General features: G+C 44.8%; 1 protein-coding gene across 1 annotated transcript in view; it reads right to left on the minus strand.

The window, feature by feature from the left end:
• The window catches only part of LOC137537859 (mucin-5B-like), a gene marked incomplete at its 5' end in the record, with an annotated part of 285,507 nt that overhangs the window by 202,242 nt on the left and 69,468 nt on the right, over positions 1–13,797 (minus strand). The window contains one exon of the mRNA XM_068259809.1: positions 4,007–4,101. Within this exon, the coding sequence (XP_068115910.1) occupies positions 4,007–4,101 (95 nt within the window). The remainder of the gene's footprint in view (positions 1–4,006; positions 4,102–13,797) is intronic.

The following is a 13,797-nucleotide window of genomic DNA, read 5'->3' on the forward strand; positions in this document are numbered from 1 at the left end:
CCCCATAGGATTTCATTGCCTCCCTATTTCACTTTCCAAAATCTCACATCTTTTCAAAGGGCAATGGCTCAGCAGTACCAAATTTTCTAGCATTGTAGGGACCCTTAGGGGGATCATGACTGGTGAGTTTTGCCACTGCTGAGCCATTGCCCTTTGAAATGGTGTGAGATTTTGGAACGGTAAATAGGAGGCCCAATGAAAGCCTATGGGGGATTTTACCAATTTTGGACCCCTGTAACTCTGGTTTGCAGAGATGTAGGGACCCCATCTTTGGAATCCAAGTCTAACAATATGTCTTCTACCTGCATGAGACATTTCGTGAGATTCAGACGTTGCTAACGGCCATGGCTGAGATTTATGTACGTCACCATCACTACCATTGAAATAGCCCAAATAAACAGGTTTTTGTGACCCTAGGCTATGATCTCTTTGGCCTAGGGGCCCGAAACTCACCAGTCATGTTCCCCCTAAGGGTCCCTACAATGCTAGAAAATTTACCACTGCTGAGTAATTGCCCTTTGAAAAGATGTGAGATTTTGGAACTGTAAATAGGAGGCCCAATGAAAGTCTATGGGTGATTTTACCAAATTTGGACCCCTGTAACTCTGGTTTGCAGAGATGTAGGGAACCCATCTTTGGAGCCCAAGTCTAACAATATGTCTTCTACCTGCATGAGACATTTCGTGAGATTCAGACGTTGCTAACGGCCATTGCTGCGATTTATGTACGTCAGACTCGCCACCATTGAAATTGCCCAAATAAACAGGTTTTGTGACCCTAGGCTATGACCTCTTCGGCCTAGGACTGCATTGAACGCGACCCACGCATTGTGCGCATTCTGGACAACACCAATTACTGGGTTTATACCCTTCTGGATCCACGGTACAAACACAATGTTCCAAAACTGCTTGAAGAAAGAGCCAGACAGGTCAAAATGGAAGAATACCAGCAGGCCCTTGTGGAGACTTTAGAGAGGAGATTGACATCCTCCCCCTCCTCTAGCCAGTTGTACGCCGACAGACTGACTTCCGCAAACCCAGGACGACCAGGAGGGCAGCAAACAACACAAGCCGCAGCTAGTGCCCAAAAGGGAATGGTATCGGCAGTGTCCTTGGAGTGGGAAAATTTTCTGACACCCATGCAGCAGCACACAGAACAGCAAGCGTGCAGATCCACCTCCAACACCGATCGCCTGGAGAAGATGGTCAAGGACTACATGTCAGATGGCGTAGCGGTGTTGAACAATCCATCTGCACCCTTCAACTATTGGGTATCGAAGCTAGACACCTGGCACAAACTGGCAATGTACGCAATAGAGGTGCTGGCTTGCCCGGCAGCCAGCGTTATGTCGGAACGCTGTTTCAGTGCTGCCGGAGGCATCGTCACAGATCGGCGGCGTATCCGCCTCTCCACAGAAAATGCAGACCGTCTGACTCAAATTAAAATGAATCAATCCTGGGTTGGAAACGACTACGCAACACTCCCGGACCCCAACCAAGTAACATGAACAATGAACATCTGTGATGGGTTAGCTTTTCCGGTCCCTGTTTATTGAACCTCTCATCTGTATTACATTTATGACTGCATGGCGACAAAATGCAAATTGCTATCCGCACGCTTCTTGTCCTCATGCAAGGCCTGGGTTGTTGTGTCTCAAAGCGTGGCCTTCTCCTCCTGCGCCACCCTCCTCCTGTTCCATCACGTGTGCTGCTGCTGGGTTAGCGTTACCGGTCCCTTTTCCTGGAACCTCTTATATGTATTACATTTATGATGACTGCATGCCGACAAAAAGCATGTTACCTGTGCAAAGAAAACAGACATTTCCCGCATTTAAAAGACAGTTTTCCCTTTGAAACTTTAAAATCGATTTTCTCAAAAACTATAAGCTCTTTTTGCTAAAAAAAATTTTCCTCTTGTACCCACTCCCAAGGTGCACATACCCTGTAAATTTGGGGTATGTAGCATGTAAGGAGGCTTTACAAAGCACAAAAGTTCGGGTCCCCATTGAGTTCCATTATGTTCGGAGTTCGGCCATGTTCGGCCCGAACCCGAACATCTAGATGTTCGCCCAACACTACACGTGACCCGTTCGGCCAATCACAGCGCTAGCCGAACGTTCGGGTAACGTTCGGCCATGCGCTCTTAGTTCGGCCATATGGCCGAACAGTTTGGCCGAACACCATCAGGTGTTCGGCCGAACCCGAACATCACCCGAACAGGGTGATGTTCTGCAGAACCCGAACAGTGGCGAACACTGTTAGCCCAACACTAGTGGCAGGCAGAGAGTAGTAAAAATCCGGGCAGACATCGGTGCAGGCAGCAGGCAGAAAGTAGTCAAAAAACCCAGGCAGACGTTAGTACGGGCAGAGAGTAGTCAAAATCCAGGCAGACGTCGGTGCAGGCGGCAGGCAGAGAATAGTCAAAATCCAGGCAGAAATCAGTGCAGGCGGCAGGCAGAGAGTAGTCAAAATCCAGGCAGACATCGGTGCAGGCAGCAGAATATATATATACAGGGCCGGCCCTAGACTTTTTGCCGCCTGAGGCAAATTTTAAAAAAAAATTATTGCTGCCGCCCCCCCCCCCACCCCCCGTGGGGGGGGGGGGCGCTGCCGAGCTGGAGGGGTAGCGGGGGCAGGGCGGGGGTATTGGGCCTAGCGGCGGGGAGGGGGGTCGGACCCCCCGCCTCCCTCGCCTGGGTCCCCGTCCTCCGCTCCCCTCCAGCCTTAAATACATCCGAACTAGCGCAACTCGTAAGAGGCAGTGGGCGGGGAGGACTCACCTCTTCCTCGCTCGATCCAGCGTGCGCTCCACTGACGTCCCTTCCTGCAGCGCCGTCCATTTACAATACAGTGGGCGGCGTGCAGGAAGTGACGTCAGTGGAGCGCACGCTGGATCGAGCGAGGAAGAGGTGAGTCCTCCCCGCCCACTGCCTCTTACGAGTTGCGCTAGTTCGGATGTATTTAAGGCTGGAGGGGAGCGGAGGACGGGGACCCAGGCGAGGCAGGGGGGGGGGGGGGGGTCCGACCCCCCTTCCCGACGCTAGGCCCAATACCCCCGTCCTGCCCGCTACCCCTCCAGCTGGGCGGCCGGCTCCCCGCACCCTCCGACGGGCGGATGCCACCCCTAGAAATTTGCCGCCTGAGGCAAAAGTTTCACCCCGCCTCATGAGAGGGCCGGCCCTGTATATATATATATATATATATATATATATATATATATATATATATATATATATATATATATATATATATATATATATATATATATATATATATATACATACATACATACATATATATACATACATACATACATATATATACATATATATATATATATATATATATATATATATATACATACATACATACACACACGTATATACATATATATGTATATACATGTATATACATGTATATATATATATATATATATATATATATATATATATATATATATATATATATATATATATATATATATACACGATTTGCCCAAAACAGTTCAGGTCCAATGTAAATGTAATCCCGCCCCCTGATGTCTCGCCGCCACCACCGCACTGATTGGCTGCCGGGTCCTGGAAGAATAGCGGGGACAGAGCGGATCCCAGCTGCCTGGGCAGAGGTATGATGCGGGAGAGAGAAGCCTGGGTCCCGCTGTGCAGCGCTAATCACGCGCGGGACCCAGGAATACTGCGCATGCAGCTCTTTTGGCCAGCCCGACCTGAGCACAGGCTTACCGCTCTCAGCTCTCAAAGTGGAGCCTGTGCTCAGGTCGGAATTACCACCAGTGGGGTTAATTTATTTCTATTTGTTTTTTTAATATTTGTGTGTGTATTTTATTTGGTGAGTATTGGATAGAGGAGAAAATTAGCAGATTTTTAAGCGCTATACATTTTATTGTAAAGGAGATGTCCTGGCACTTGGCATTACCTTGGCAGGAAGTGAAGAGGCATATCTCTCTCTGTATTGATGTAATCAAAATTCCTTCAATCATACAGTTTTACCTGTTTGTATATGGCTGGGTCTACCACACTGTGACAAGGACTGAAGGGCCCATTTTCATCAGCAATCTGTAAACACCACTGCTTTGCATACGCCTCTACATTGGGAAAAAACATGTTCAAGAAAACATGTAGAACGATAAAAAAAACTGAAATCACCTTTACACAACTTACAATAACACATCATATTCTACTTTACATTTACTCAGACATGAGAAGAGATACTTCTAATAATTATCTCTTTTAAGATGGTCACACACCATACAATTTTTAAAATATCTTTTCAATTTAAGAATTGCAATCAATATTTTCTGACTGATTGTAACATTTAAAAAATCTGACCAATGTGCCACACACGTGTGGTAAATTTTCACCCAATTATGAAAAAAATGATTGAAAACGCTGAGAAAATTGCTTGGAAGTATATATAAGGAAATTGACAATCTACCACACACCATTCAATGTTCATAAAAATTGATCGGAGAAATACAGTATTCCTGATAAACTTTTATCAAATAAAAACGGGAATTCTTGCTTGAATGAAAAAAAATGCTTGATATTTTTCTGAAAATACAATCATTTTTATCGAATTGCTGTAAAATTGGATAATTTTATTGTATTGTGTGTGGCCACCTTTAAGCGATGGGAGTAAGCGAAACCTGTAAGAAGGGTGCAGAAGCCCTTATGGAAAAAAATGTTGCTGCCATAGATGCCTATTGTAAAAGCCGTGATTTGCTGCAAAAGAAGGAAATTTGGGGGCACGGCGGTGGCGCCTCAGCGCCAAAATTGACCTTCTTTACTACACACTGCGGCTTTTATAATGACCGTGATAAGCGGCAAGGAAGGTAAATTTTGGTGCTGGAGGACACCTGATTAGCAGCAATAAAAGTACCTTTCAGTGCCCAATAGCATCGCGGGCACCAGGGGTTTGCAGAAATCCTAATTGCAGCATTGAATTGGCTACAGTAATAATGATTGCACTGCAGCCATGTCTAGCTCCAAACTGTTCTGGTAAAAAGCGATGGAAAAATTGACTGCATAATCCATCTTGTATGTGCACCCGCCTTCCTCCCAAAAATCAATAGCCTTTCCTGTTGCATAATCGTTAATAGTACAGATAATTCCTATAAAAACAAACAAACCTTATTTTTTAAATATTTCTTAAATGTTTTATTTTTGCAATATAATTTTTAATCTATTAGAAAATATAAAATGAGAAGTAGATAGAAAATGCCCTTTCAAACATGATGACAGCCTATGATTCTGATCTATTGGTTTAGGTAGACTGTGGCGTCACATCAGCGCTGAGCGGGCATCCAGGACAAATCTGTCTTGACACCAGGGAAGGGAGAGCAAAGCAGCCAGGAGGTGAGGACCACTGCAGACCATGGGGTGTATTCAGAAAATGTCAATAAAACAGGGCGCACTATATTACTGCCAGTAGTGCTGGCAAAAATTGGCATGAGTTCTTTGCACACAGCTATTTTACCAGCATTATCAACAGTGAGGCTGCGTGTCTTGCATTACCTAGGTAACATGTACGTTACCAGGGCACTGCGCACTACACTACAAGCATGTCTCCTTATGGACTCAGGAGTACCAGTAAAATTGCTGTGCCCTCCCCGTGTGGGGCCTTAGCATTTTATCATATTCATCAAAACACTACTTTACAAGTGAAAAGATCTTGATAGTGTTTCATTTCATTTTCTTAGGTCTTCCACTTTATTTATCATTGCTGCTCTGGTCCCTTCTACTTCTTGCCCCCCGCAGCTTCTTCACAAGGCGCCCAACTGTGCAGATAACATTCCTTAAAGGGGTACCCCGAGTGCAGAACTGCATTATAGCCCACTGGCCAGTTGGGAGTTAAATAGGATTGTGCTGCTGATTGCATTTTCTTAACTTTGCCTCTTTGCTATGGTTGTGCGTCTTTCACCAGTGTAGTGTGCACTTCTTTAAAGTGACACTGGAGGGGCGCAGGAGGTTGCTACCGTGTGTTGATTGCAGTTTTTTAAGTTGTCCCTTTGTTACGGTGCGTTCTGCGCCAGTCTAGTGTACACTTCTTTAAAGTGACACTGGAGGGGAGCAGGAGGTGGCTACTTTGGACATACACATTCTATGCACTTTGAATGTGTGAAGCATATTACTTTACTGTTATGATCTTGCTGAGTTAACAAGTGTTTGATTAGGGCCATACTTTCTAATTGCTTACTCCCATTAGTCCACGTTGGTCTATGGGGAATAAATATATTGCATTGAGACTGGTGTCTGCATGATCTTGGGAAGCAGGGTGTCACTGGAGACGGTAACCACTAAGAGGCCCCGTTACATTCATTAGCGATTAAGTCTGTCTCACTACATATGGTATACAGTTGGCGCCCAACGTGGGTCTCTCTTTGGCTCTGCCCAGTGATGTCTACGCCCCTTTTCCCTTGAAATCAGACACAGTATGGAGTCAAGAGCTGCAGGAAGATGGTGTGAGCACCACCAAGCTGCTGTGGAACACTGCCTAGTCCTAGAGTTGCCAGGATCTGACTGGACTGAAGCACAGATCAGGGAAGTGGCTGAGAGACTACCAATATCTGATCGGGGATTCCTGTTAGTACAACAGACCCAAGTGGACCAACTCAATTTGCCCTGCTGGAGTGGAAGACCCATGTCCCCATGTCAAGATACCTACCACTCTCACCACTCCAGGGGGTCAGTTAGTTCAAGTAACCATTCCAAAAAGTGCGGCAGAAGTGAGAACAGCATGGAAGTAGTTAGTACTGTTGCTGTTGATTGAAGACGAGGAAGGATTTGGATTGCCGCCAGGGGTGTAAATTATCCCTGAGACTATCCCTGCAGAGGATTTGCAGCGCAAGAATGGCAGAGTGCTTGTAGGAATCAGAAACACCTTGCCACAACCAGTCATGTTAAGGCCTCGGGCAAAACTGTCAACAGTGTTTGTAGCAAGCCGAGTGACAACCCCTGTTCAAGTGAGGGGAGAGTCAGAAGAGCTGGAGAAGAAATTGGAGACCTCAGTTTCCCTAAACTCCCTTTTGCCCTCAGAGTGGAGACAATGATTGCTCAATGTTCTGCGAGGACGAAGTGAAATCTTTGCACAACACGAATATGATGTCGGATGTGCAAAAAGTACACAGCACCATATTCGCCTTCAAGATGTCCGGCCATTCCCGGGAAATGTCCAGGCGGCTAGCCCTTGGAGACATTGACGATTTACGGAAACAGCTGGAAGAACTCAAAAGAACTGGAATCATTTGAGAGTTCCGAAGTCCCTATGCTTCACCAATTGTAGTGGTGCGAAAGAAGAATGGTACCATTCGAATGTGTGTAGACTACAGAACTTTAAATCAACGTACTATTCCAGATCAGTACACCACACCACCAGTGGAGGATGTGTTGCACTGCTTGGCTTGAGCTACGTGGTTTATTGTGCTAAATCTTAAAAGTGGATATCATCAGATTCCAATGCATCCCAAAGACGAGGAGAGGACTGCCTTTATTTGTCCTTTGGGGTTCTTCAAATTCAATAGGATTCCCCCAGGACTCATGGGTGCTCCAGCCACCTTTCAGAGGTTAATGGAAAATACGGTGGGAGATATGAACCTGCTGGAGGTACTTGTGTATTTGGATGATGTAATTGTGTTTGGAAGAGACCTGGAAGAGTATGAGACTCAGCTGATCAAGATGCTGGACCGGTTGAAGAAGAAAGGGTTAAAGTTGTCGCTGGAAAAATGCCAATTCTGCCTTCCATCTGTAACTTACCTGGGGCATGTAGTGTCAGCGGATGGTGTGGCAATGGATCCTTCAAAGGTTCAAAGGCACTAACAACTTGGCCAAAACCTAAAACAGTTTCTGAGCTCCGTTCATACTTGGGTTTCTGTTCCTACTATCGAAGGTTCATCAAAGGCTTTGCACAGATTGCAAGACCCCTCAATAATTTGCTCCAAGTAAAGGAAAAGGTGCAGGCATCAGGGTATAAGCAAGAACATTAGAATGTTTTGCAACGTGCAGGAAAGGAGTCTGTCATTGAGCAATGGATGGAGGAGTGTGACTCTGCCTTTGAGAAGCTTAAAAGCTCTCTGACAGCACACCCATTTTAGCTTATGCAGACCCTCAAAAGCCATGTGTGCTATACATTGATGTCAGCAGAGATGGACTAGGGGGTGTTCTGTACCAGGAGCATGAGGGTAGACTGAAGCCAATAGCCTTTTGTGAGCAGGAGTCTGTCGCTTGAGTTTCTGGCACTGAAATGGACTGTGGTGGATAAGCTTCAGGAGTATCTATATGGAGCCGAGTTTAACGTACAAACTGATAACAACCCTCTCACCTATGTGTTGACCACAGCTAAATTAGATGCTACAGGACATCGATGGTTGGCGGCCCTTGCTAAATACAGATTCAGTCTTAAGTACCGTCCAGGCATGGCCAATCAGGATGCAGATGGACTTTATAGAAGACCTCATGATGTGTTGCAGCCTGAATATAAGTGGCTAGAGGTTCCAGCCCCAGGGGTGAGGGCCATGTGCCAATGTTTTCAGTGTGAGATTCGGACGATCTGTGCTGCTGAAAAGCTGGGGTTATCACATAGTAATAGTAATTCCTCAGAGGTACTGCAATATGGTGACATTGAAAAGCACTTCATCACCCGCACTGAGCCTGTCAGATCTGTGTCAAGATCAAGCTGAACATGCACTGTGTCGGGGTGCCAAAAAGGCTCTACACGAGGATAACCAAAACCAACCGAAAGCTTTTAACCATCCACTAGCTGGATTATTGCTTAGAGAGTGGAGTCATCTGAAAATGAAGGATGGTTTGGTGTACCGGTTAGCACCAGCTGCTGAGAACACATAGAAATGGCAGTTACTGCTACCTGAAAAATACAGGAACATGGTCTATTCCTCCCTTCATGATGATCATGGACATTTGGGTGTTGATCACACCCTGAAGTAGTTGCAAGACCGCTTTTACTGGCTGGGTATGAGACAGGATGTGGAGAATTACTGCCGGTCTTGCTCCAGGTGTGTACAACAGAAGACACAGCCAGTGCGAGCTGCACCCTTGGGACATCTACAAAGCCAAGGACCAATGGACTTAGTGTGTATTGACTTCTTATGTGTCGAGCCTGATGAGGCTGGGTTTGCCATTATCTTGGTGGTCCCGACCATTATACCAGGTATGCTCAGGCATTCCCTACTAGGGACCAGAAAGCTATAACAGTAGCAAAGGTACTGGTGGAGAGATACTTTGTACATTATGGCCTCCCACAACGCATTCACTCAGATCAGGGTTTTCCAGCGACAACTTTAGATTTTAGTTTTCCAGCGACAACTTTTTCCATTTTTCCAGAGACAACTTTAGATTTTGAAAGCAAGTTAATACGTGAGTTGCTGAGTTTGTTGGGAGTAAAGAAGAGCACAACTACACCTTATCATCCTCAGGGTGATCCACAACTGGAGAGATTCAACAGAACATTGTTAAATATGTTGGGAACCTTACCCAGCGAGAAGAAGGTTCAATGGACTAAACATATTGCTGCTGTTGTCCATGCCTACTATAGTACTGAAATGATGCCACTGGATTTTCTCCATACTTTGTGATGTTTGGGCGGGAGGCCCGGTTGCCAATTGACATTGTTTTTGGGACTACTTCCGATGATACAATAGTCTCTTACCAGGGGCATGTGGAGCGCCTCCAAAAGAGCCTGAAGACTGCTTATGAAAATGCTCAAGTGCCTGCAGAAAGACGGGGCAGCATAATAAGGCCAGGTACAACCAAAGAATCCGGATCCATGATTTAAAGCCAGGTGATCATGTGTTAAGAAATCTGGGGATACCTGGGAAACACAAGCTTGCTGATTGCTGGAGTTCGCAGGTGTATGAGGTGTGTTCTCAACTGCCAGGAATTCCTGTATATCGGATTCGGCCAGAAGGACAAAGTGGGCCTGTGAAGTCATGGCACGAAATAACCTGTTACCACTGGGGCAAGCAGTGAGAATGCCTGATCCTGTGGCAGCTGAGTGTGATCAAGGCCGTCAGTTGAGAAGGTCACAGTGGTTAGCCACACAGAAGGGGAGCATGGCAGCATCACCTGAGTGTGACCACAACACTGAAGAAGATGATGAAGAGTAGGGATGGGACGCATCCCCAGTAGGAAGATTTGTTTGGGGTCCTCTTGAGAATGGCCTAGATCTGAGGCCCAAGGATGTGAGTGTGCCACTGACTAGTCCAGATGTAGTGGAGAAAGCTACTGAGGAGAGCCAACTCAAGTTGGCCACTAATGATCCAATTCTTTTCATCCAATTTTACCAAATGTATGTAGTATAAGGGTAAATTGAGTGAATATATTGAATGTATAATTAAGGTAGTCTATTATATTACATATAAATGGTAAGATTGGATGAGAATGATTGGATCATTAGTGGTCACCTTTAGAGTAGAAGCTCCCGAGTTTGTCCCATCAAGCAGTCTGGAACAGAATGCTTCATGCAATCTAGAGGACCTGGTGACTGAATGTGATACAGATGGTACTCTTCTTTCAGACAAAGTAGAAAAAGAATTGCAACCAGTAGATATTCTGAAGGATAAAGAACCAGAAAGTCATACAATAAAGGAACAAGAAGTTCAGGAAGAAAATATACAAGAAAGTCCATTGGAGCGAAGGGAGCCCCGTCAAATTAGAGCTCCTAAAATATTAACTTATGACTCTTTAGGGAGCTGCAGCGAAGAGAGAGTATGTGCTTCACACCGAGAGATCAACGCCCATGTTCCCAAAAACTCAGGTCTTTCAGGTGGCACCCTGTCTCCCTGTGGAGCCAAAGTACCTAGTGCTAGTTGGTGGGTTCCCTTTAGTTATGGTCAGTATATCCAGTCCATTTAGGTATGTCTGTGAATTAAAGAAAAGTTGTGTAACTTTCCGTACTTGGGAGGACCCAAGCTTCTCAAGTGGGGGGAAAATGTAACACCATATAATGTGCTGTTATTGTTATGTCACGTTATGTTATTTACTGCTGCCTTTTGAGGGTATAGTTCCTTTAAGACTGCAGAGAATTCTGGAAGAGAGGCTGGAGTGAGCAGAGGCTTCTGGGAGCTGGGTGGTGGCTGGTGTGTCTGGAGCCTGACATTTTGTCATATTACTGCCACAAACATGTCAACAATCAATTTTATTGGAATTCCACGTGAAAGACCAATACAAAAGTGTTGTACACTAGAGATGTTGCGAACCTCCAATTTTTGGTTCGCGAACCGCAATAGACTTCAATGGGGAAGCGAACTTTGAAAAATAGAAAAAATTCTAACGCCTAAAAAAATGTTAGAAAACATGTTTCAAAGGCTCTAATACCTGGAGGCAGACATGATTGAGTGAAATACACATCAAATGTCCCAGGCTAACATCTAGGTTTCACACAGACCCCTATTTTAGGACCTCATCTGCCAGATAATTACAGGATCTTCTCAAAAAATTAGCATATTGTGATAAAGTTCATTATTTTCTGTAATGTACTGATAAACATTAGACTTTCATATATTTTAGATTCATTACACACAACTGAAGTAGTTCAAGCCTTTTATTGTTTTAATATTGATGATTTTGGCATACAGCTCATGAAAACCCAAATTTCCTATCTCAAAAAATTAGCATATTTCATCCGACCAATAAAAGAAAAGTGTTTTTAAAACAAAAAAAGTCAACCTTCAAATAATTATGTTCAGTTATGCACTCAATACTTGGTCGGGAATCATTTTGCAGAAATGACTGTTTCAATGCGGCGTGGCATGGAGACAATCAGCCTGTGGCACTGCTCAGGTGTTATGGAGGCCCAGGATGCTTCAATAGAGGCCTTAAGCTCATCCAGAGTGTTGGGTCTTGCGTCTCTCAACTTTCTCTTCACAATATCCCACAGATTCACTATGGGGTTCAGGTCAGGAGAGTTGGCAGGCCAATTGAGCACAGTAATACTATGGTCAATAAACCATTTACCAGTGGTTTTGGCACTGTGAGCAGGTGCCAGGTCGTGCTGAAAAATGAAAGCTTCATCTCCATAAAGCTTTTCAGCAGATGGAAGCATGAACCCACTTTTGAACCAGAAACAGCGGCAGAAGCGCCTGACCTGGGCTACAGAGAAGCAGCACTGGACTGTTGCTCAGTGGTCCAAAGTACTTTTTTTGGATGAAAGCAACTTTTACATGTCATTCGGAAATCAAGGTGCCGGAGTCTGGAGGAAGACTGTGGAGAGGGAAATGCCAAAATGCCTGAAGTCCAGTGTCAAGTACCCACAGTCAGTGATGGTCTGGGGTGCCATGTCAGCTGCTGGTGTTGGTCCACTGTGTTTTATCAAGGGCAGGGTCAATGCAGCTAGCTATCAGGAGATTTTGGAGCACTTCATGCTTCCATTTGCTGAAAAGCTTTATGGAGATGAAGATTTCATTTTTCAGCACGCCCTGACACCTGCTCACAGTGCCAAAACCACTGGTAAATGGTTTACTGACCATGGTATTACTGTGCTCAATTGGCCTGCCAACTCTCCTGACCTGAACCCCATAGAGAATCTGTGGGATATTGTGAAGAGAAAGTTGAGAGACGCAAGACTCAACACTCTGGATGAGCTTAAGGCCACTATTGAAGCATCCTGGGCCTCCATAACACCTGAGCAGTGCCACAGGCTGATTGCCCCCTCCATGCCACGCCGCATTGAAACAGTCATTTCTGCAAAAGGATTCCTGACCAAGTATTGAGTGCATAACTGGACATAATTATTTGAAGGTTGACTTTTTTGTTTTAAAAACACTTTTCTTTTATTGGTTGGATGAAATATGCTAATTTTTTGAGATAGGAAATTTGGGTTTTCATGAGCTGTATGCCAAAATCATCAATATTAAAACAATAAAAGGCTTGAACTACTTCAGTTGTGTGTATTTGAATCTAAAATATATGAAAGTCTAAAGTTTATCAGTACATTACAGAAAATAATGAACTTTATCACAATATGCTAATTTTTTGAGAAGATCCTGTATATCATTTCAAAAGCCAGTTTACATACTATAGCTGAGAATTGAACCCAGTTCTCACTGTGTGGTGGGGGCAAGTACCTTAACCGCTGTACCTCAACAGTACTAACTGAAGCTGGCCTAGCATTTACCATTTATGCTCAATCCAAGAGAAAAATTAGACAAGATAGCAGCGTTAGGAAGACTTGCCTAAGGTCTCCTACTGAATAGGTGCTGGCTTACTGAACAGACAGAGGCGAGGTTCGAACTCTGGTCTCCTGTGTCAGAGGCAGAGCCCTTAACCATTACACCATGCAGCCACTGCTTACAGATATGTAGCCAGACATGGCCTTGTATTTTGTGTTCAACAGTTGTCAAGAGAAAAATTAGACAAGATAGCAGTGTTAGGAAGACTTGCTGTAATGATTGGTATCAGCACGCAGAGAGAATCTGATTATTTGTGAACTGCAGTATCACCAAGAATGCAGATATATACCTGATTATTGATGATCTGCAGTATCACCGATAAACAGATAAATTGCTAACCTCTGGACACCTAAGGATAAGTGAGTGTTTGGTGTAACAGTAATACTTTGAGTAATGTACCTGCTGAGCAGGTGGTATACAATATAGAGACACAGCTCTGGGAGAACAGGAACCTTCCAGCAGCCTGAGGCTCTCCGGGGGGAGGAGTCAGGCTGGAGACGGGAAGGACCTAGGAGTGAATGACACCTAAAATGGATGTCACTATCTGATCTGGAGACTATCTCTTTTAAGGGGAGAGATAGCTCTCGAGGTCAGGCACGC

This window comes from Hyperolius riggenbachi, chromosome 11 (assembly GCF_040937935.1).
Source record: "Hyperolius riggenbachi isolate aHypRig1 chromosome 11, aHypRig1.pri, whole genome shotgun sequence".
NCBI classification, from domain to species: Eukaryota; Metazoa; Chordata; class Amphibia; order Anura; family Hyperoliidae; genus Hyperolius; species Hyperolius riggenbachi.